The sequence below is a fragment of the Lepisma saccharinum genome, chromosome 28 (genome assembly GCF_977018435.1).
Source record: "Lepisma saccharinum chromosome 28, izLepSacc3.1, whole genome shotgun sequence".
Lineage (NCBI taxonomy): Eukaryota > Metazoa > Arthropoda > Insecta > Zygentoma > Lepismatidae > Lepisma > Lepisma saccharinum.
This window is the reverse complement of record NC_139256.1, coordinates 9190385-9215071: the sequence shown is the minus strand read 5'-3', so window position 1 is coordinate 9215071 and position 24687 is coordinate 9190385. Positions and strand designations below refer to the sequence as shown.

The 24687-nt window shown below is 41.9% G+C and overlaps 1 protein-coding gene across 1 annotated transcript in view; it reads left to right on the top strand.

The window, feature by feature from the left end:
- Window positions 1-21809: 21809 nt before the first annotated feature.
- Dop2R (dopamine D2-like receptor) overlaps window positions 21810-24687 on the top strand; it is a 193566-nt gene continuing 190688 nt past the window's right edge. Inside the window, exon 1 of the mRNA XM_083114145.1 lies at window positions 21810-21914. Within this exon, the coding sequence (XP_082970271.1) occupies window positions 21856-21914 (59 nt within the window). The 5' untranslated portion in view covers window positions 21810-21855. The remainder of the gene's footprint in view (window positions 21915-24687) is intronic.

Here is a 24687-nt window from a genome sequence, read left to right as displayed (position 1 = left end):
TCAGTCACTCTCACAATACTGGCTGATGCAATACTCGGGAATTTCTGTAAGTACTGGCGCTGAGGAGAAACATGCAAAACAAAAATCAATACTACCGTCTCGGGAATTCCACACACTGACACAGAGGGGAATTACTTGAAACATGCAAACATATAATATAAGAAATAAGAGAGTCACGGAGCAATTCTAGAGGGGCTCTGCATATTGCATTGTTTTAATATTAGATATGCAAGTTGAACCTGGTATCCAATTAAACTTAAACCAGAAGTAAATATGTGTGTATGTATGGGTTTTTGCTTAATTTCTGGTGTGGCCAAAAAAATATCAATTTTTGACAAATTTATGGACAAAAATCTGGCTGATGCAATTTTTGTAAGTATAGACAAATCAATCTGAGGGGCTCTTCCTTTCACAAAAAATTCCCGAGGGCATTTTTACAAAAATCTTGGATTAGACGGGGTTCCACACTAGAGCAAAAAGCTCATATGGGCATGTTGAGCCTGTTTTAAGTATAGCAAATCTGCTTGAGGGGGGCTCTTCCTTTCTCGGGTTTATAATACAGTCAATCATACTACTCTCAAGGCACCTGCACCTAGCAGATATTCAAATATTTCCATGCGTAGTGAAATATAATGGTCGTTGCCAACACTGAAAGTAGTCCTACCTGCAAGAACTACATCGAGTCTCACGGGTCTTCTTATTACCCGGGTAATAGAAAAGTCTGGCAGGCATCGAAACCTGTGAACAACTGTGACGTTGAAGCCCGCTTGCGCGATGTCGAACACCTGGGCTCGACGTGCATGTTGCATATTATTGTAGGCGCGCCTCCTCGCAGACGGGTTTCTTCCGGATCTTGTGCAGGTCTCTACTAGTAACTGCAGTCGCTTTTACCCCTCTACACGCAATCCCATTCACTCGCACGTGTTTGCTTGCTCCAGAGATAAGGCTAAGGCTATGTTGGATAATGATATTGTGCCTCATCTTCTTGCCACTAATCTGCCAATGAACACCCAGTGGTTTATGTAAGACGGGGCCACACCTCATACCGCGATCAATGTACTGGATTATCTGCGGGGAATATTCGATGGTCGCGTATGTCCCACAGGTACCCACAGCGCCATCATGATGGATTCCTTTGGCCACCCTTAAGCCCAGATTTAAATCCTTGCGATTCTTTTCCGTGGAGCTATTTGAAAGAGAGACCGTTCCATTTACGGCCTCAAACTCTTATGGACATGCGTGCCCTGATTGTGCAATTGTGTTGTGAAATTCATGAAGATCTGCGCAGGAAAGTTGTCAGGAACATGTCTTCTCGCCTGGGAGAGGTTGTACGCCGCCATGCAGTATACAAGGACCAAGTTACCTGTGTATCAGGTGTTATTCATTTCCCTTGTACAATAAAGGTGCTGTTCAAAGATTAAATGTGTCAACTGTTCGTGCGCCACCCTGTAGATGATATAGTGTGTATCTACCAGTGTTCGAAGTGTAAATTCCTAGGTGAGGATAGCTGAGGGTGTGCTTGTATGGTTCAATATGGTATAACGAGGCAGGTAGGGAAATCTAATGCAAGTATTTTCTGTCCGGGGTGTGCGTTATTCAGCTTTTAACAATCGTGAAAGAGGTGTAATCAGTTATGTTTGTTTTTCATTGTTCCATATCTTATGAGGTAAATCCATACCCCCTCCTCTTTTGAAAAATATTTTTGCATTGCCTGGAAATTCCATATCACGTTGTAACCGTTATTATTCTCGACCAAGACAAAAAAGTTCACATTCTAGTTTGTCACACATCGGATATAACGCCACCCGTTCGGCGATTGTTATTCAAAATCCGTGGTTGAAGTTCTCCTCACAGAGTACGCCACCGTCGATGCAAAACCCCGTCAGTTCGTTAACAACCCGAGCACTCGTGCCGCTTCCTCGTTCGGAAACCTCTGCCTACACAGGTTTTCCATTACAATAACAGCTCCCTACTCCCCTGTTGAACCGAAAGGGAGCCTTAAGTTCTGTCGCCCCTCCCTCAAAATTGTAAACACGTACACCCAATGATCTTGCTTAAGTTTTCTCAATCGGCTTTAAATATGGAGCGATGAAGTTGTAAAGAAACGCACAAACCGGAAAGTTTTCGTTCCAAACTTTTCCCTTTATCGCCTTTTTTTTAAAACTCCCACGTCGACAAGCACCCACGAAACATTTTGTGATATCTTCTCCCCCTATCCCCTTTCTCACCCTCCGGCTGACTCTATACAGGCAAAGTGTGTGGTTAGTAATTCGAACTACAGATGTCTCTCACTTCTTAAATTAAGTTGACAAGTAGTTTCTTTTCTATTTTTCAGTTTGATACATTTTAGCCTTTTCTGAATTTATGCTTTATTATTGTAGTGTATTCTCCTTGTACTATTTCTTAGTTAATAATTAATTTATGTATTGCCAATGTACTACTGACGAAATTCCATATTTAGTCTTGTGCTATACATATTAAAATAATTCTGGTTTTTCTTGCTTTTGTACTCTCTCATCTTTAGTATGTGTTGTGTCGTATATGTATGTATTGGTTGATTTGGTTTATTTTTCTTTGCTTTTGGCTAATCGTGAATATGTGGCGTTACCCCCACACTCCCTATATGCCTTCATGGCGTGGTGGTAAGCACAGGGGAACACTTTACTTTTTATTTTTAATCGTGAATATGAGGATGAATCATGAATTGATAAAATTAATGAAGGAACACTTCCAAAGAAAATCCATACCCAGCTGAAACTACGCCACAGAGATCAGCAGTATGTATTCGTATCCACTTATGGCTTATGAGGCCCCATTCTGGACAGTCTGTACTTTTGTCCCTCAAGCCCTTGGCGCAGTCTCTCCACACTGAATTGATGTATGTTAGTACGGATCGTACACTCATAGCCAAAAGAAACAGTAGGCGAATTGCCCATCACCATTTTTCTCCAGTCTGTTTTCCACAATGTGGTGATTATGAATTGAAAAAAAATTCAATAAGCTTTAAACAGCTACCTAGCATCAACAAAATTTCATTCTTAAAAACAACACTGGATGTGGAATAGAAAATAACAATGGACACTTTGCCTACTTTTGAGTTACCATTTTACATGTATACCGCTCCTCCTAACTCAATCTCTCTTCCCCTCTTGCTTTCTTTCACCCCTCAGATTCCTTTTCACTCCATCTCTCTACCTCTCCACCCCCTCTCTATATATCTTCCTTCCGATTCCTTTTCATTCCTTCCCTCTACCTCTTCATCCTTCTCGCTCTCTATCTATTTTCACTCCTTCTCTCCTCTCCCTCTCTTTCTATATTTTCTACTATTCCATTTCACTCCTTCCCTCTCTCCCTCTCTATCTCTCTCTTCTCTCCGATTCTTTTTCACTCATTCTCTCTTCCTCTCCATCCTTCTCGCTCTCTATCTATTTTCACTCTTGCTCTCTCCCTTTCTCTATTTTCTACCATTCCATTTCACTCCTTCCCTCTCCCCCTCTCTATCTCTCTCTCCTCTCCGATTCCTTTTCACTGCTTCTGTCTTCCTCTCCATCCTTCTCGCTCTCTATTTTCGCTCCTTATCTCTCTCTCTCCCTCCGTCCCTCTTTCCCTTCCTCTCTCTTTCCCTCCCTCCCTCTCTCTCTCCCGCTCTCTTTCTTACTCTCTCTCTCTTACTTTTTCTCTATTACTCTATCTCTCTCTCGCTCTCAATCTCTCTCTCTCTCGCTCTCACTCTCTCTCTCTCTCGCTCTCACTCTCTCTCTCTCTCTCTCTTACTCTCTCTCTCCCTCTCTCTCTCTTACTCTCTCTCTATTACTCTTTCTCTCTTACTCTCTCTCTCTTACTCTCTCTCTCTCTCTCACTCTATCTCTCTCTTACTCTCTCTCTCTATTACTCTATCTCTCTCTTACTCTCTCTCTATTACTCTATCTCTCTCTTACTCTCTCTATTACTCTATCTCTCTTACTCTCTCTCTCTCTCCCTCTCTTTCTCTCTCCCTCTCTTTCTCTCTCCCTCTCTCTTTCTCTCCCTCTCTCTCTCTCTCTCCCTCTCTTTCTCTCTCCCTCTCTTTCTCTCTCCCTCTCTCTTTCTCTCCCTCTCTCTCTCTCCCTCTCTCTCTCTCTCACTCTCACTCTCTCTCTCTCTCTCTCTCTCTCTCTCTCTCTCTCTCTCTCTGTGTGTGTGTGTGTGTGTGTGTGTGTGTGTGTGTGTGTGTGTGGGTGGGTGGGTGGGTGTGTGTGTGTGTGTGTGCGATTTTCACTCCCTTTCTGGTTCTAATTTTCTCTTTCCTTTTATATCTGTCTCTGTATCTCTCTTTACGTTGTCTCCGTTTCTTTGTATCTTCTCTCCCTCTCTCTGTGAGTGTCTCTCTTGCCTGCATCAGTGCATTTACAAGCTTGGATCCACCGTTAGCCTCTCTCTAAATAATTGTCTCTTGAGAAAACATATTAATTGAGGTAATGTTGACATGTATCTTTTTAGTTTTTGTAGGCGCTGTAGCCCTTGACGTGGCAAAAGAAGGAGCGGATCAGACAGGAAGCTATCAAAGAGAAAACAGCCTTCACGAGCAGATCGTAGAGGAGAAAGCTTGCCAGAAATTGCGGGATTATTTCTTAAAGCCAAGGTTCATTCGATTACGAAGCAGTTCAAAGGGGGTGTTCGTTCTGCGATATCGCCTAAGAAACACGGCGTGGCTAGAAAAAAGCCTTCCCATGATCCCTTTCGCCACTCTTAATTCCCCGTAATAATTGATAGACTTTCCCTACCCTTACAAAGGGAGGGGTGAAAAAAGGGGAGGCTTTAAGCTAATTAATTTGGTTTCGCAAGTCCTTTTTTTTTTCATCTCTTCTTCCGGCGCGGTTTTCCGGGCCCTTTCAGTCCTTTTTAGCTTCAAGGAAGCCCTTTATCCCTGCCCTTCCGCCCTTCGCGTCAAAGCAGGGCTGTCAGGACTGACTGGAAGATTGGCGTTATCGCATTCACGTGCAAAACGCTTTCGTGCCCCCCTACCCCCCTTTCGTTTCGTCCCACTTGCTCTTTTAAGCAGCGTGATGCGTCTGTATCTTTTATTGGCGTTTCTCATAATCCAACACCCTATTAGATATTTTATGGCAGCTATTCACTTGATGCTTTCATTGGCTGCAGCAGTACCATATCATTGCCATTCCATGGGTTGGTAAAAGAAAATATACCGAGAGATGTAGCGTGCTTCTAGTTGTCTTGTAAACAAGGTTCTATACTCTGTCCCAGCTATCTCTGGAGGTAAAAAGATAAAGTTTCCATGCATATAGCACCGAGCCATCAAGGCACATTTAGGGGATGTGTACAGTCCGGCCAAGGGAAACGAAACTAGCTGGAAAGTACGATTCCAAACGCGAGAGGGGAAGCAGGTAGAACACGACCCTGTGGCTTTTGCTTGCTAGGGTTCCCTTGCTGTGTTTATTACTGCTTTTTGTGTTGTGTTTGTGATGTCTCTTACAGTTCGTAACAAACCGTTTCGAAGTGGAACAAAGATTGTATTGGATTGATTTGTTGTTTTAAGTCCACTTTATGCACAGTAAGGCTAATCGGGACTGGACCTACAGTTTAAAGTGGAATTCGAACCACCATGTGCCTCCACCGGGAATCGAACCCGGGACCCCTTGATTACAAGGCGACGACGCTACCACTGTGCCATCGGGGAGGCACAGGAACAAAGAAAACTGTGACGTTTTGGTCTCTGTTGCACATTCTACAAAACGCCCTCGATACAATACAGAATGCCAAAAGCCATTAAGTTACTACATTTTCTTTATTGTATTTATAATACTTTGCATAATAATACTATTATTAGCGAATACTATCCTGATTACTGCTGTGTACATTTGTGCTAATTATACGATTTACTAAGAGGACCAATTTAAGTGAATGATCCAAAATGAAGTTACTAGTTTACAAACAAGTTTATCTACTAATGTGACGTAATGAATACTTTCCTGATATGTTCCGTTTGCTTATATAGTAGTATATGGATGGTTATTTTTTTTTCATTCTGTACCCTTACATAATTCATAAACATCTCTACGTATTTTGGCGGCGATGTTACTACGTTTGAAACTTCATTGTTGTTTCCACAGCACACGATTTTTACTAAACCCTCTTCCTGAACAAAGTGCCGTCACCCCTATTTTGCCAATGAACACGTCCAGTTGGCGCATGCGCACTTCTGTCCATGGTCTCAGCTGAGGCAGCCAGACAGTATGTAGGACCCACACACATTCTCGATTTCGGCCATTTTGGAAGTGACGTGATCAGCACCACGCTCCGGCGCCATTTGCCCCGCCCCCCTCCCATGGTTGTTCCCAGGTACCCATTGATTCGAGGCTGGGTGAGCCCTGGAACCGCTTTATGCGGGGACAAGACCGGATAAATTCCGACCCCGGGAATCGAACTCGGGTCTCCCATGTGGCAGTCAGACGCCATATCGACTAGACCACCACGGCTTATCTCTGAAGCAATGAAAAGAAGTATCTGCGCAAGTAGTGATGCGCGACGGCTCCACCAATCGGCACATGATAGGGAATGGGATTTTGTGGAGGGGGAAAGCGACTGCAGTTACCAGCCTTCCTAGCAGCGTGTACTGCTTCACTCTGTCCACTCGATTCCCACTCCCCTTCTCTGCCGCTATGCGCGGCCTTATTCCAAAGATAGACGGGACAGCGTATAGTCCCTATGGAGAGCTTTGATTGTCATTAACGAGTTACTTATTTCGACTAATGGTAACTGTATACTGGGTATAACTGATCGCACGGAACGTAATGACCTTTTTGATCAAGTCCCGCCCTTCGTGTTCCCACGTCACGGTCAAATGTCTACGTTGTTAGGTTAGACTTGTTAGGTTCAGTTCTCTTGGCACAAATGCACTGCAATTTTTGCTGACTTCAGAAGACGAAATGCGAGGCTCGACTAAATAGGTGTTTGAGTTGAGTCCGATAAGCGAGACCCTTGTATACTCTGTCCCAGGACACGTAGTGAATCTAGAGGTGTCGACCAATGTAGGCGTGAAAGGGGGAGGGATTGCGTGGAGTAGCAACGCGACTGTAGCTACACTGTGTCTCAGAAATCTGTAGAGCAAGGCCGTGCATAACGGTAGACAAGGGGAGAAAGCGAGTGGACGGATAGAAGCAGAGGACTTGTTTTCGTTCGCTTTCTTCCGGGACAACAGAGTGCACAAGCCGTTTTCAGCAGCACATACTGCTTCGCTCTGCCCACTCGCTTTCTCCCCATCTTTACCGTTATACACTGGATTTTTACAGTCTCGTGGGACGGAGTATAGCTACTTTTGAAAATGTGATCGTAGATGTATTTTTGTTATTCAGAGTAGCTTTTCTGCCACTCTTTGTCAAGCGCGATGACGGCCATGATTCGAAGCGGGGGGGGGGTTGTAGTTATTTAAAAAAATGCAAAATTTGCCCATTGAGGGACGTACAAGTTTTAGTAGCTTGTACGTTGGGATACAAAGCTACATTAAATCCCGTATCTTCACCATGATGCGTTTACTGGTTTCAAGAGCATAAACTATGGGGATCGTCATTGTGAACGCTTGGGGGTCATATGGTATAGTATGGTTACGTTTTATGGTCCCCATACAATCTCGCTGACAGGCTTCTGGCAGAGCGTGTAATGATTTCAAGGGATGTTGACGATGTACATCTTACCTCTCGGCGAAGCGGTTGAGTGTAGACGTCAGGCGACAGAGTACGGTGTCCCGAGTTCGACGGCCCACGGTCTTCTTGTACAAGCTGGTCCTGGAGAGATAGCCCTTGAGAAGGCTATTCGAGCGATGGTCTGACCTATGGCTGTGACTTACAAGCCGTGGTACTGAAGATGGCCAACTCGCATGCGGTTGCCTTGGCGACAGATACTGTTCGGTTTCTCGAGCAGGGCTTGAGACCTGAAAAGTGCAGGGCTTCGTCTTATAGCTGGTATTCTCTTTGAGCGTCTACAGAATTCTGAGATGCCACTAACTTGACTGGCTCCAGAATTCTAGTGTCTAGCTCTTTTAAGCTGCTGCCAAATACTTCCTAGCTGCTTGTTCAGCTCTTTCGTATTTGCCAGCCGATGACGGGCTTGAACCCGGTAGTATCGAAGAATGCCGTGTCTCCTGACGTCATGTGTGGAATGTTACATTGTGTTGGAAATTGTCGCTTGACCGAGCACTGATGTCTGGAGAGAGATTTTACCTTTTTTACAGTCTCCCTTGAATCGTTCCACAATATACATGAAGCACCCTACATAAATTTTCAGTTATAAACTTCGCATCAAGTTGTGCCACGTGGTTATTTACGGTATATTTTTATCGCATTTCAATTTGTTTTTAATATGGCTCTTTTTAGATCTGTTTTTCTCAATCGAAGCTCTTTTGCATGTACAAATTAATAGTTACTTTTAATGAACGATCACCAGTAATAAACAAAATTATTATTTACTTAAAAATATATAAATTAAATTTTATCTTCATTTTTACACGAGAGATGGCGCAATAGCTACTGATTGTGTAGCCATACCTTGCCTAGCAACAATTGTTTTCGGTTACGGATTTTTGAAGTATAAGTTTTAACTTGAATTTTTTTGCCTCTATATTTTCATATTTATAAATATTAAGTTATTTATTTACATAGAGTGCCTCAAGAATAGGCGCAAAAATTCTCTATAAAATTGAAAGTTTTTTGTGATATTTAAAAGCTTATGTTTTCGTAATCAATTCACACCAATATCATCGAGTTTTGCTTCGGGTTAGAATCCGTCGTTTTTGCCTAGGTGTTTTAAAATTTAACGATACAGTTTCTCGTAATTTAAGGACAAGATGTCTAACCGTATCTCTGTGTGGAGTTGAAACGCCTGGGAATTTCTGTACAAATTGCCTACACACGTATCGACACGAGTCTGTTTTCACGTACGTGTCATACATAAAAAATCTTTGTTCTAACGTGAACCTTGCGGCTGGCATTCCAATCGTCTCACTGACACAACACACATACACACTGCAATAACACAAACAAGTAACTGCAAGTAACCAAGAATAACACTCTTGCGCACAGTACGAAATTAACACGCTCTTGGTTTACATTGCTCGCCACTATATTCACAGCTCTGTCTTCATCTCGTCGCGAAGGAACAAAAAAACTCGAGCTCGGATATTTCGGATTGCAAGGAAGCTCACGAAAACCATTCACTTTTAACGGTTTCGTCTGCAGCGTAATCTTGATACAGTGTTGCACATTCGAAACCTCCAAACGATTCCCATCGCCACAAAACTCTTTCAAGGATATAAACTTAAGCAGGACGTTACTGGTCAAAACTATGATTAAAATGCTTTATTATCTGTGGCTCTTAACATCGTTTCTATAGCGTATTTATTTGTGTATATAAGAGCAGAACTTGAATGAATTACAGAAGAACTCTTGCGTGTTATAACACAGGTTAGTGCTCGTTTTGCAATATTTATATAAATGTCTGCATATGTCTATAAAAATAAGCGGGCATTACAGGCCGCAAATGTCGGCATCTCCGTCAGCGCCGCCCGCCACGCTTCTCCCGATCTCTCGGCTGAAGATCGAAATGGATGCACGGTACATGAATTACTCCCCCCCCCCCCCAAAAAAAAAAAGTTGTGGCAAACACAAACCCCTTGTGTAGGTCTCAGAAAAGAAACTTCTGCAAATAGTTCTCTCTGTCACTCATTAATTGTGTTCTTAAGAAATAAAACCAAATGATGTAGCTTGAAATTTTAACTGCAGTGAGGGCAGAATACTTTGTAATGTAGGCCTATACATTGCCCATGCCTACTGCTGTAAGAGTAATCTGTTCAAGCAAAAGTTGAAGAAAAGTGAACAGCGTAGAAATGTAGCCATGACGGTCTAAAATTTAGATAATTTCAGAAAGTTTGTAACGCAAAAACACTATCGCCCGCTATCTTACCGTGCGTGTAAATGTGCGAGTGCGTGTGTACATACGTTTTGCAAGCCCTTGCGTACACGCATTTAATCACACGGTAAAACCCAAATACATACGCACAAGCACGCATGACGTTCGTTTGGATCCAGCCGCATTACAACCTCGTTACACGCTTCAGGCTCGTGTCATGTCAACGCCGTGGCTCGTTAGAACGAACGCGATTGTGCGAGGGGGCGGGGGGTGGAGAGGGGGCACTGTTACCCGCTGATTGCGGTGCGTTATTTGCGCGTAAAACAACTCCCCACTCTGTGGGGACTGCTCTAAATGCAGGGCGGAGGCTTCTCAGGCCCGTAGCGAGGGGACAAGTAGGGCTGAAGCCAGTGCCAGATCTACAAATCTTCGCCCCCCCCCCCCCCGCAAAATATTACCAAAGGCCCCCTCTACCTACCTATCTTTAAACACGCACACACACATACATATATACATATATACTTGTGAGTTGAACCTGCTTCGACTAAGAGAAAGGAGATATGGAAGATTGAAATTAGGTTATTCATACCTGGTAGACGAATGATGTTCTTGTCCAGATGCTTCTTGCTGACCGAATTGTGACTGATGCCAAGGTTCGATACTGTGACCCTTGGCTCACTATTCCGAGCAGTCCGCACGAATGGCTGCAGGCTGATGCAGCCGTAAACTTCGTACACCGTCGTTGTAGTTTGTTCGTTGTAAAGTGCGTGAGTAAAATAAGAGAAATGAGAGCGAGCTCCACGGCGAGCTTGCTTTTGTAATCTTCTGCTTCGAAGGATTATTACACCTTTCGAACACGCTGGATCATGTTAGATCCACGTATTTACCTCTCAGTCAATAGCTCTGAGGAAATATCGAAGCGTGCACATTCTTGAGATTGCTCGGCGGTCGGACAATTCCAGTGAATGAACAAGCATAAAATAATCTCTTGACAAGGTTTTCTCGTATTTTTAATCACCATATCTCTACTATATATATATATATATATATATATATATATGTGTGTGTGGGGGGGGGTGAGAGAGAGAGTGAGTGTGTAATTCTTGATCTTATGTTGACAAAAGTTACATATAAGGGCCCTAGAGGGTGAATATGCCTCAGTCGTTTGGGACCTGTTATTTAAAAAGGAAATCGAAAAATTAGAGAAACTCCAAAATAAATTCTTAAGTTATTTAGTATATAAATTAGATGGCATTTATCCCAAATTCTCTCCGGGTGACATCTTACGCAAAAAAGACGGATGCAGCAGTTAACCTTCCTTTCCAAACTTGTCAATGGAAAAATTTACTCCTTCGCACTTGTCGCAAAAAAAAAACAAAAAAAAAACCTTTTATGTTCCATATTCAAAATGAAGACCCAGACACGACCTCTTCCAAATTCCATGCGGTAGAACCAGGATGTCTGAAACGGATCCCATGAGGAGGATGTGCGTGTTGTACAATATAGTCTCTAAAATACTCCTGACATTGAGCTATTTAGACCTAAAAGCAATCATATTATGTGAACCCTGTGTAAAAGCATTGTAACAAAGTATGTTGTATACTTTATGATATACCACCCTTGTATTATATAGTGTTGTTATGTAACGATTATTCTCTTCCTTTTTATAGTTTCTTTTCTCACTGTCTTGTTTTCTCTTTCCAATTCTTTATTACTTTTGTTTTGTCAACATGTATGTGAAATTAACCTTAAAGCACTGTTACTGGGCATTTGCCTGTACATAAATAAATAAATGTGATCAGCACCACGCTCCTGGTCGCCTTTACCCCCGAGAGTCTCCTCCAGGTACCCATTTTATACCACGATGAGACGGCTCCACCAATGAACACATGAGAGGAACGGGATTGCGTGGAGGGGGGAAATGGGTGCAGTTACCAGCCTACCCCAGCAGCGTGTAGCAGTGTACTGCTTCGCTCTGCCCACTCGTTCTCTCTTCTCTTCTCTGCCGTTATGCGCGGCCCTGCTCCGGAGATAGGATTATATACTCCTTGTGGGCAGAGCGAAGCAGTACGCGCTAGTCTAGCTGCTGGTAGCTGCAGCCGCATTTCTCTCTTCATGCACTCTCTTCCCTCTCGAGCTTTCATTGGTCGAGCACTCTCGAGTCACGGGATAGAGTTTCTCTTTCTTCCCTCATTTCAAAATGTTGCTTAATTTCTTAACGAATTTTCGACATACGCCCTTATTTGTTGTATGCTCAAAGCATTCCAAAATCTATCTTCGTGTCTCGTTTTAATTCATCATTTGAATTTTCAATCTATAGTATTTTCTGGTTAAATTCCTAAAATTAGATCAAATGTAATTGTGGAATAAGTAAAATTTTACCAACAGATGTAAGGAAGTACAAATACTACTACAGACAAAAGTGGAATCTTCTGCTACGAACAGAAAGTGAAAAAATGTCGTCAGTTGTCTTATTTAATTTCTTTCTGAAAAGTGGTAACATCAGATTTTAAAATATCGAAATTCAGATAAAATTTATTTTTGCATAGTTTTACTTAGTAAGTTACTTGAAATTTACTACAAGTGGGGTAAAAGCCATGGGTTTAATAATGTAATCTTTCCCTGTATGTATTTTTCTAATAATACACTGAATTTATTGGGAAATGTTTTTCTACCGTTATCTTTAGTTAGAAACTTACTTGAAAATTGATATTGGAGATTTCTGCAGTGATTTTGTAATTAAGTCTTTTGTCTTTTGAAAATTAATAATTATTGAAACTTTACCGCGCTTTCAGTCTGCTAATTATACGAAAATAGAACAAAGAATTAATTTCGCTTTAACAATACGATCATGGTACTTTCCGAGATAAAATTTGCATAATTAAGTAGATCCTTTAAATTTAATTTTCTGCTCATCTTATGAAACATAATTGCATAATTCGCGTTCCGTATAAAATAAGTTCTATTAATCTATCCTATTACCGACTAATTTAAACTAATTTTGTTGGACTTTTTCTTTGAAAAATAAAAATTTTAAATGAGTTAATTTTGAAAAGATAATGAAAATCCTGAGGATAATTTCAATGGTTTTGTATTACAATCGAAGATTCTGCCGGTGCCTATTATTTTCCAGGTCTACCAAATTGATTGATTGATTTGGTGTTTTAAGTCCACTTTATGCAAAGGAAGGCTAATTAGAACCGGACCTACAGTTTAAAGTGGGATCCGAACCACTATGAGCTTCCATCGGGTATCGAACCCGGGACCCCTTGATTACAGACGTGTATATAATTTGTGATTAGATTTATTCTTGTATTTTTTCTGCCGAATACAAGCAATCTACGTTCGCCACTCTGCCACAGAGATGTTTCAACATTGCTAACGGTATAGTTGAAGACCTGATTCGAACGCCGCTTTACTTCAAAGAAAGCTCAGTTTCCCTCTGACAACCACATGTCAAGTTCACGTGGAGCCCAGTATATCCTCCCATCAAACCTTTCCCACCAATAGCGTCCGTTTTAGGAACTGACAGTACTTGTCAAGTCCACGTGGAGTAAATGAGATGTTGCCATGTCAGTTTCTTTAGAGATTTAATAACGTTAAGTTGCGGTTGTTGTGTTGTGGAGTAACATCGTCGCTGTTCCTGTTGGATGTCTAGACACTGCAGGTAAAAATGGCAACAGCGCTTCTCAGGAAAAACAGATACGCGTTCGGCCGGCTTCCTCTTGAGCTGTGTCAACCATACCGAGCTGGCGTTCCAATCAGGACTTCACCTTTACGAAAGGTGAATTCCATCAACATTTGCAATTTCTTTCCTTTCATTCTTTGCCTCTCTGTTTTCGTTCCTTCATTTCCTTTCGCCCGCACCTCCAGGCATAAACTCGCTACAAGATTTCTACAGCAGTGGTTAACAAGAAGAGAAGAGAGGAGGGGGTTGGGGCACGGAGATGTTTTCCATTTTCCTTCCCTGATAGGCAGAGGCCCAGTATTGATCAAAGCAGTATCTGCGACTACTGTCTTAATAATTCACACTTCATTTCAGAGTTGCCTGATTTTTTCGCCTCCAGCTCGTGATGCTAGAATATAAACAGAGGAAGGAAGAATGAGGGAAATGAATCCTATTTCTACCAACGTCATAAACAAGAACGCGTGTGTTGGGAAGGGAGGGGGGTTGCTTCCTAACTTTTTTCCATGCACGGAAAATTTTCTTAACTTTTTCAAATCAAGCAGATTTGATGCATAATATGGGAGATTGGTTTCTTGTTTTGAAGAACTCTAATGATATATTTTGCATATTTTGCTTTCAGTATCTCGATTGAAATACACGTTTGATTTGCTTTTTAAAATATTGAATAAAAAGTGAGTCTTCTGGTAGTATGGGCAAAAGAGGAAGTTCCTCTCGTTGTTAGCAGATTTAACAAGGTTCAAATATGGTAGGTCTCCAACTCTTTCTTTCTAAACATATAAACTTGTTTCCTAGTTTTCTCGTTTTACACTGTTTTTAGTTTTCGAATTTTTTTTCGATCCGTCTATACTTACCTATTTGTTGATTGATTGATTGATTTGGTGTTTTAAGTCCACTTTATGCACAGTAAGGCTAATCTGGACTGGACCTACAGTTTAAAGTGGGATCCGAACCACTATGTGCCTCCACCGGGTATCGAACCCGGGACCCCTTGATTACAAGGCGACGACGTTACCACTGCGCCATCGGGGAGGCCCCTACTTACCTATTTGTGTCTCACTCATTGTTGACGCACTCATTATAATTTTTAGCAAGCACAGTTTCCATAATAGAAATTACTGTAGGTCCTTTCCAGTCTTACGGCTGGCAAGGGAAGTTAGGAGCGTGGAAGCGACCAATTCAGCGCGATAAGAAACGCAGCAGCCTGTAGAGCGAGGTCACGTAGTACTTACTACCGCCATGTCGTATCTCTCTGCGCCACCGCTGTTGTCTGATTGGTCCGCGGCGTATTGCCCGCTCCCCGCTCCCCACTGCCTTTGCCAGGTTCTAGAGCGCCCGCCGTAAGAACCGAAAATACATATAGTGCTGAAATACTAGAACAGTTTTTGTCAAACACCGGTACCGGGCCGCGGGAAGTTCTGTTCCACTTTGCAGCCCGAGCTGGCAAACATCTGGAAAGATGGTCTTTCGTTCGGCGTACTGGTGAGAAATCAAAACAGATGAGAGGAGACTGCCCACCTTCCCCCCCGTCCAAATTTGAATTACAAGCGTGGGGGCGTTCTCGAGTTAGTACAGGAAGGGTGGAGCGACTTGCAGCTCGAGGTGGCAACCGCCTGAAAGACTGCTTTTCGTTCGTGTTCACTGCGATAATAGAAAATGCCTTCGCGTCAATGAATCGAACCATCCAACAGTGAAGCGTGTTGCTTCTCGGCTCCAGATTGAAAGGTTGAACTAGCCGTTCTCGAGTCCGCCCCGGAAGAGTGAAGTGACTTGCAGTCCTAGCTGGCAACACCTGGAAGATGCCTTTGCTTTCGTGTTTTCACGGTTGTAGTTTACACGCGTGGGAGGAGCAAATCTACCCACAGTTCTTTAGCACAACAATCTCTCGTTCCCTTGCTGGAAATGAAAGGTAAACCTATAGAGCGAACACAAAGAAAAAAACCTTAGACGAAAAGTCCCCGCGCAGCTTTCCCTTCTTCCGTTCAGCTGTGGCCAATAGGAAGCATGCTCCACTCTCCCCCTCCCCTCCTCGCGGGAGCACGGTGCACAGGAGTCGAGGGTCTGCGCAGGTTGTTTTGCTTGTGGTTCCACTATAGTTGCTGGGTGGCCCAGAGAGCCTCTCCCTCTTTCTCAATCTCTCCCCGCAACTGCTAACAGCTCCCAAGAGCCATATCATCCTGGCCCTTTTTCTAGACCTGGTGACAATTCTCCCTTGGGTTTGGTGGCAGCTATTGTGGATCCAACCAGAATCCCTCTGCAGTCGTTTCAGGCGGTAACAATCCCTTTGACGTCATAAACAATACGCTATAGGCCCATTCTTTGTTTAAACAATGAACCTCGAAGCCCGCTGTTACCAAAGTACCCATCTCTCAAGTAGGAAATTCATAATGACTTTTGTTCGCCAGATTTTGCCACTATCCTTTATTTAATTTCTCTGCTAACCGTTTCCACCAATTTATATCAGAAGAGTTGCAAAGGAACTAGAATACAAACGTTAGGATCGGAATGTCTTTGTTTTGTTGTCGTAAGTACAATACATTTTAATTAGCGCACAATTAAGAAAATAATATTTCGAAATCCTTAAAGAAAATTCCATAAGTTTCCTACGGATGAGGGAAATAAATTGTAAATACTCAGGACACCGATAGATGGAAGTCATTCATCATTTCTCCAATAAATTTACAATTTTCATAACGCCGGAAAATAAATTCGTTCCGTTTGCTTAGTTTTATCATACAATTTCGTTGTTTAATAACGTAGGAACAATTTGCTATAGGTATATACGAATTGTGTATTTATCAGTGCATTTTCTTATCTGTCATTAGACGTTTGAAAAATGTTCTTCAAAAGTACATTTACAAAGTTGTCAAAGCAGGTAGGTAAGTGTAGTATGCAAAGCGTTTGTGTGCTTTACCCGTGCGCACAGAAAGCGTTTTGCGTATCACTTTTCCTTACCCGACTGAGACAGAAGCTGTCTGTCTATTGTAGATAGCCACTTTAACCCGCAAATCCACTCCTCTTTTATCCTTTCTCAGTTGGAACTGCCAACAGTTTATTCACACGAGAGTCTTTTGAGATACACATGTTTTATTTTCCTGTCTGCATGCTTAAGGGTTCTTTGCATTCAGTGTGCCGTAAGTTGGTTACAAGAAAAGGCAAATTCTTAAAACGCAGTTCTCGTGAGACAGATTTGGAGCGGCTGTTTCCTCTTCAATTGTACCTTTCTTGTTCGGTGCGCCGCTATGGACCCAATGGCATTGCAAGCTCAATGCAGATCGTTTGGGTTGGAGAAAAAACTCAACAATCCATTCATCCGAAAAGTATAAAGACGGAGGAGAAAAATGTAACGCGCATTTTGGATCGTATATCTTTCTCCAGATCTCTCTTTCCCTTTCTCAGGGTACGGATTGTTCCCGTTGAGATGCATTGTTGTTGGCGATGGAGTCTTCTCTTGCCTCTACGAAGAGTTGAGGGTCTCGTTTTGAAAGGCAATTCTCCAAGGATTATAAAGATTCCATTAGGTTCGCGGGAGATATCATGCACGGTTGGAATCCCCGAGGATCCCCTGGAAATGTCTTCCTCTTCGTGAGTCCTCCAGAGAGGGAACAGTCCTTCAGCGCAGTTCGGTCGCGAAGTACAAACCATCCCGGTCTTTGCCTCGTCGAGTGCCTTGTTTAGCAGAAATGCCCAAGAAAACAAGAGGCTGGAACTGTCTGATTTGGAATCATACAGATGTCGAGATAACAATGGTCTCTGTGTTCCCAGAGAAAGATCTTACGTTCTGCCTCCAAGACGGTACGGCGGGAGGGTCTTTGGAGTTGAACTTGCCGATGTGCTTAGCCCAGTACTCTGCGGGGCCTTCTCTTCCCTGAAACAAAGCTAAAATTCAACCCCTCGTCTCCCTGTAGAGCCTTGGGTTATTGTAGGCGACAGATACGCTCTGATAACCTTGTTGGAATTCTCTGTTTCTAAAATCTAATCCGATTATATCTAGTGACCCTTCAAGCATTCATATTCACAGATTTCGGACTTAACGAGGAGTGTTACTGATTCAAAAAGGCGAAGTAATGTTTTTGTAAAGTTTTGTTTCTTTCAAGTAGCACTCGACCTGTTGCAATGTATCTCCCATTGGAATCCAAGCTACGAGAACCTGATTACAATACGATATTCCACATAGCATACAAAGAAATACAGGTTTCTCGTAGGTAAAAGTAAAAACACCGATCCAACGACTGGGGGTTCGTCGTTCTGACCACACGTCACTCCTTCATTAGTTGGATGTGATAGGTTGTAGTAGTAGTAGTAAGAGTGAAAACGGAATTTATCTTTAGTCCTTGCATGAGACGTTCGTAGGTGCAATGGTGTTATACCATTTGCTGTCAATTCACACAAAGTATGGGGACATTTTTAATACTCTATTAGGTTTTGTGTTACACCACTTTTGGTGGAAACACAGTTGCATATTATTTTAGGATATCGAAGCCAGGAACGTTTTTGTGTTCATGCAGACAGATTCAAAAATCTTATCTCTATGTACCTTTCTTAATCAAAATAAACACTAAGCCTGTTTTCTTCTTTTTGGTTATTCAACTTTACTCTTTCGCCTCATTAAGTTAATCACGACGATGAGGATGATTCATTGATCGGCAAACTTTAATTTACTTCGCTTTTCTGTCGCTTGTGGCTTATCGCGAAGATAAGGGTGAATAGTGATAAGATTAAATTAATGAAAGAATAATCACGAACGCAAATGGACAGTACTCAATATGATTATTGCTGGCTGTGACTCCAGACGCCAGAGCCTCGTTAGTCTGAAAAATTCAGTCCAGGTTTTACGACGTAGAACAGGTTGGCATTTGGGTGTTTACGGGAAAGCCACTCCTTACACCCTACGACGATAAGGATAGACGAAAGAAGCACAGTGGAGTGCCAGTTCCATGGCAGGGGATCGAACCAACAATCTTGGAAGGTAAGGGCACGTGCCAACCACTCAACATGCTCACCCATAAAGTATTTGGAATTTTATTTACTGTCACGTGTCGCAATTGGGTGGTTTCCTTCCTGGAGGAAGGGTGGATCGTCTTGATCCCGATCGCTAGGTGAGAACTGGTGCTTCCAACTGACCAGCCGGAGCAAGGAGCGGTGTGTTGTCAATTCGGATCTCCATACCCTGGAGTTACGAGTAGTGGCACATTGCATATAACATCGGGTACTTTAAGAAGCCCTGTTTTACCCTTGCTTAAACAAATTATACCAACTGTGAAACAAAAATCCATGGAACTCCTTAAACCGTCGCAATCCATTTGTTCATAGGTGGTTAGCTTTGTAATCCAAGCAGCCTCCATAGCACTGTGAAATGATGACAGTTGACACCTGTCGGTAACCGCATACACACAGGCAGGCGGTCGGAAATATCAAGTGACACCTTACGTCGACATGCATGTCACACACAGATAATTAAGAACCTATTGCTGCGACTAAAACAAAAACGACAAATATCCGATTCCCTTGAGTTAAACACCGCCGATAAGAAGCAATGGAAGAGCGCGGATAACAGATATGAAGAGTTTAGACTGCGAACAACACGGGTTGAATTTAAATTGTTGAAATAATATATCTTAGTAATTTAAATGTAATAGGTCCCATACATTGAGAAACAACGGTCTATACTTAAGATAACCGAGAAGGAAGCATCGTATATGCCCAGAAGCAGTGGCGGCTCGTGCTTCAGAATGTTGGTGTTTGCAGCAAATATATATTGTGTATTCCTTCATCAATATATAATATATTTATATAACTTTAATTTGCACCACTGGGCCGCGGTGGCTCAGTCGATAACGCGTCTGGCTACCATGCTCAAGGTCCCGGGTTCGATCCCCGGCCGGTTCAAATCCGGGAACTTTTCTAACGGTGGAAGCGGCCCCGGCGCCCACCCAGCGTCGAATAACATGGGTACCTGGGGGAAACCCTGGGGGGGGGGGGTAAAGGCGGTCAGGGTCGTGATGCTGATCACATCACCCCCACTCACGACCGGATCAAGGAAGTGTGGGGCGTTACCCCCCACCCCCTATACGCCTTCATGGCGTGGTGCTATGCACAGGGGAACACTTTACCTTTAATTTGCATATATTTATAATGTTATATGTCAGTGACACCTGACACTTTCGAGGCGTACAATTAATAACCATCATACAAGATTTGAAGTTTCCATTTATTCGGCAGCAATATTTTGCAGAATTGTGTTTTTTTGTGATTGCGTATGAAGTACTTTAATGTTCTGATTCAATTGTTAAATATTTTGACGGAAAACTCTGATGAATTGATGCTTGTAATTGGGCTGGAATACTCATCCAATAATATTAATCAATATATTGAACAGTTTTTAATTGTTACAAATGGAGGCACATGGCACAGTGGTTCGGATCCGACTTTAAACTGTAGGTCCAGTCCCGATTAGTCCTTCTGTACATAAAGTGGATTTAAAAAGCAACGTATAAAATCAAATTGTTACAAGTTTCAAGCATTGGTATCGGTATCACACATAATTTAAATTAGGTTAAGATTCTCCCCAAAAGAAAATATTTATCTTTGCCTAACTTGGACATTTTGTCTGTTGCCCAACGACACAGGACAGTGAGAATTGAATCCCAGCTGGTCCGTCCTCTTCTTCCCTCACCCGCCTGACCTTGGTGTGTTGTAAATCCATTGCAACGGCCAAGCCGACTGAAGCAGGGGATAGGAAGAACAGCGTTGAACTTCGCTCCAATACTCCTTGCTGTAGAGATCAGGGCGTTGCTCCGGCTTTGCAACGCCTACCTGTGCGTCTACTCATACACTGTGAAATCGCGCAGGTTGCCTCCCTTTTTTAACAGGTCATAATGGAATTTGCTTTATGAAGCAATGAAGGGCAAAATTGTTTGTTTATGTTCAATATATTTAATAGGAAAACAAATTAAAAATATACTAACAAAAAGTATGAAATTTCATTGTAAAATATCCGGTAGTTGTGCAACACTGCAACAATATCAGTAACCGCCCCTGCCCAGAAGTATGCAGTAAATTATTTCAAAGGTGTTGTTAACAACGTCAATTCTGCATTAATAACAAAAGGAGTGTATGTTGCCACCACTTATATGGCATCCCAGTTGCATATTATTTAGTGTGTATGATCCGATAGTTGCCAGTTTTCGTGTAGTGTCTACTAGACACCCAAACTAGGAAAAATATACATTTCTTATTTTCAAAAGGTTAGTATTCAGATCGGCACATTCAGGTTTCTGCAGACCAAATTCGCCGCTGATATCGTCTTCTATTTTTTGTCTTCTCTCCCAACCTTCTTCTCCTTCTCACAGTATTTCTTTTTTCCTGCTTCAAGTATGAGACGACGGTTCCAACACTCGAGTTGGGAACTGTCATTGAACAGCTTTTCGAAGACTTTCTTCTCTTCCATAGTTTCCAACTCTCTTTTTTTTTAACTGGGTGGTTATTGTACCAGCTCAAGACTTGACGGGGAAAACTTTACTTCCCTTCCTTCGTCTTTACTTAACGTGACGTCCTTTCCATCGATTTGGAAATAGTACAAGAAAAGGGGTTTGAAGAACTGGAAGAGTTTCGGTGAGGCCGCTGGGGTGTTTCTGAATGGAGAAATCCATTTTCCATCAATCACTATCGCCTCTCGCCGTTTCCGGAAGTTAAGGGGGAAGGAACTCTCTCTTTCGCCTCCGAGGTGTAAGTCAGAGTAGGTAAGAGTAAGATCTCATACTAGTTTCTGACATGTTTCCGTTGCGAAGGCAACTAATTGAATGCACATTAAATGTTCCACGCATTTTGCATCCAAAGCTGTGTTGAACTGCAGACACAAAAGTTTATATAATTATTTTGCAAGTGTAACACATTGCAGGACAACATAGGCGTATGCTTTACGGGGAGATGCATTTCTTCCCACCCTCATTGGCGAATTTTGCGGAGGGGCACTCCTTTGGTTGTATTATTTTGTAGTTCTTTCCTGCAGCAGTCATTCCATTGCTTTTGTAGTTTATATTTTATTCTAGGTAAAAGATCTGTATAAGGTAATCGAAGAAGTGTTACATGAATGAATACGCTTCCTCGTATTTTTGGCTTATCGATTGAGTTGTTGTGGTCTAAAACTGTGCGATTTATTTACTGTAAGTTAATGTAAGCAGAGATTCGTAGCTAAGTCAGCATTTCTTTCCTTCCAGGTGAACGGTAACTGGGGACTCCCTACCTTCGTGTGTGATTTCTACATCGCCATGGACGTGACGTGTAGTACATCTTCCATTTTCAACCTCGTCGCCATCAGCATAGATAGGTGAGTAGTAACACATTCTACTTTATATTCATGTGTGCTTAGAAGCGTTACTTTTCAAAACGTACTGTTCTTTCTTGGGGAAAGTAACTCAGATTCCGTTACTTGTCTTTAAACGTTAACGGTACTCAGCTTTAGAAAGTAACCATATACATCTTCTTCAAAATTTAAGTAACCCGAAAAATCAGTTTTTATGAGGTTTACCCTCAAATCCAATTTTACAGCACCATCCTATAGATTATGCAACAAAATCATCCCGTTCGTACAACAGCACAAAGATCTTGGAGTCATTTTCGACAGCAACTCACTTTCTGCCACCATATAGATTACATAACTTCGAGAGCCATGAAAACCCTTGGGCTAATTTACAGATATCACACATGTTTCTGCCCTCAAAACCTACTTTACAACGTGCGTCGTACCTATTCTTGAATATCGTTCCTGTATTTGGTCAATGGCCTGTGATAGCAATATAAAGACAACAAACAAAGTGGTAAATTTCTTCATCAGAATAGTCAAACATAGATGTCCAGCCCTTACAAACTTTTCCAAACATGAAATTCTATCCCCTCTTCAAATTCACGATCCTTCCCTTCGCCGTCAAGTTTCAGATCTAACATTTAATTTCAAAATCATGAATGGACAACTTTTCACTAACGAACTCTTGCCACATCTTCGCATCCCACGCACCAACAGCAAATGCAACAACTTCTTTTACACAAAAGCCTCAAGGCTATCCCTAGAACAAAGGTCATTTCTCTGTAGGCTACAAACAAGGTACAATACACTAAATGATCCTCCAGGCTTCCATCTATCTAAGCAGGCTTTCAGAAATGCGTGCATCAAGCAGCTGAAGAGAAATTAATATTTGTTATACCCTAGTTATTGTTTTATTATTATTTTTTATTTTATTATTCTTGTTACATATGTGTGCGTTCTTCTCATTTGTTAATTTCTATTTTTCTCTCTGTTGATATCCTGATATCAAATGGATTCTCTCTGTATTCAGGATTTCCTAGAAATAAATAAATAAAAAAAATAGGCTGAGAACACTCAATTTTGGAAAGTTACACTTCTGATCACTCACTTTTAAAGCATCACTTACACGCTTGTGATAGCAACAGCGATTAGTCTCTATAGGACTTTTCAGTTCTTACGGCGGGCGCTCTAGAAACTGGCAAGGGAAGTGGGGAGCGGGGAATACGCCGCAGACCAACCAGACAACAGCGGTGGCGCCCAGAGATACACCGTGACGGAAATAAGTACTACGTGAACCTCGTTCTACAGGGTGCTGCGTTTCTTATCGCGCTGGATTGGTCGCTTTCCCGCTCCCCACTTCCCTTTCCAGCTTCTAGAGCGCCTGCCGTAAGAACTGAAAAGACCAATCATGACGGCTCGGTGGCCAAGTGCTTTAAGTAGTCTACTGTCAATCTCCCCACGGAAGTTGTCAGGTTCGAGTACCTTGGTATTCTTCGACTGCGTATTGGACACAGTCGTCTCACTCATGATCACTTACTGCAAGGGCTGGACCCTCCAATATGTCGTGTCTGTAACGTTGTTTTTAAGTGTTCGGCATATTCTTACTGAATGTACTGCTTTTGCTTTCCTCAGGCTGACTTTTCATCTTTTCAAGTCTTTTCGGAGATGACGTCAGTGTTTAAAAAAAATGTCTTTGCTTATTCCGAATAGCTGGTCTCTTCCACAGTCTGTGAGGAAGTTCCTTTAGCCTCTCGTTGCCTAATGTGTTGTGTTTGTTTTGTGCAGGTCCCATTACAACCTTGCCCTTTTAACTTTTCTCAAGGGCTTCTTACCCCTTGTTTCAACCTTTAAGTAAGAATTTCAGATAAGGGGATATTTCCCCGTATATATTGAATGGTGCAAAATGGCCACATGCGCCCAACAATTTTAATTCACTCAATCGATCGATCACCATCGCGATTATCCCAAAGTCGCAGAAAAGCAACATTAAATATAAAATACAAATACATGTAATAAGTAACAGTTACTCATCTTTAAGAACCAATAGTTTCATATACTTACTTTTAAAAAGTAACAGTATTTGGATCATAAATTTACTTTTCTTGGTAATAGAAAGTAATTTACTCGTCTTGTAAATGCAAAATTTAACAATTGGTCTGACTCATGTCTAACAGTAACATCTACTTCTCTTTGATGAAAAATAACAAACTCAGAGTTACTTATTTATTTATTTTATGTATTTATTTCGTCTTTTAGTAGTCTACGTTGAAATATTAAAAAATAAAAACAATACAAAAATTACAAAGGAAAAAAAAATACAAACAAATTTACATAAAAGAATATAGAAGCCTATAGTCACAGGCACACACACACGCACATATTGCTGACAATAATATGTGATTTGAAACTGCGTTGAATTATTGGTTTCAGCACTTTTCTGCAATTAGCAAATTCAATTAATCTGCATATAGTAACATTTGCTAATGAAAACTAACAGTCACATATACGAGGGCAAATCAATAAGTCGGTTCCACGATTTTTTTTCACAGCGATTTATTGGTCAAACAAGACGACAATAGGTGTGCAGGAGTAGAAGTTTGTTACTTATTTTTCTACATATCCACCACCGACGGCAATGTTTCCACCGTGACACCAATTTGGATATGCCAGTGGCATAGAACGTCGTCGGCTGCTGCTTCAACCACTGCCGCAGAGCATGTTGTACTTCACGATCAGACGAGAAGTGCTGGCCAGATAATGCCTTCTTCATAGGACCAAAGAGGTGATAATCAGAGGG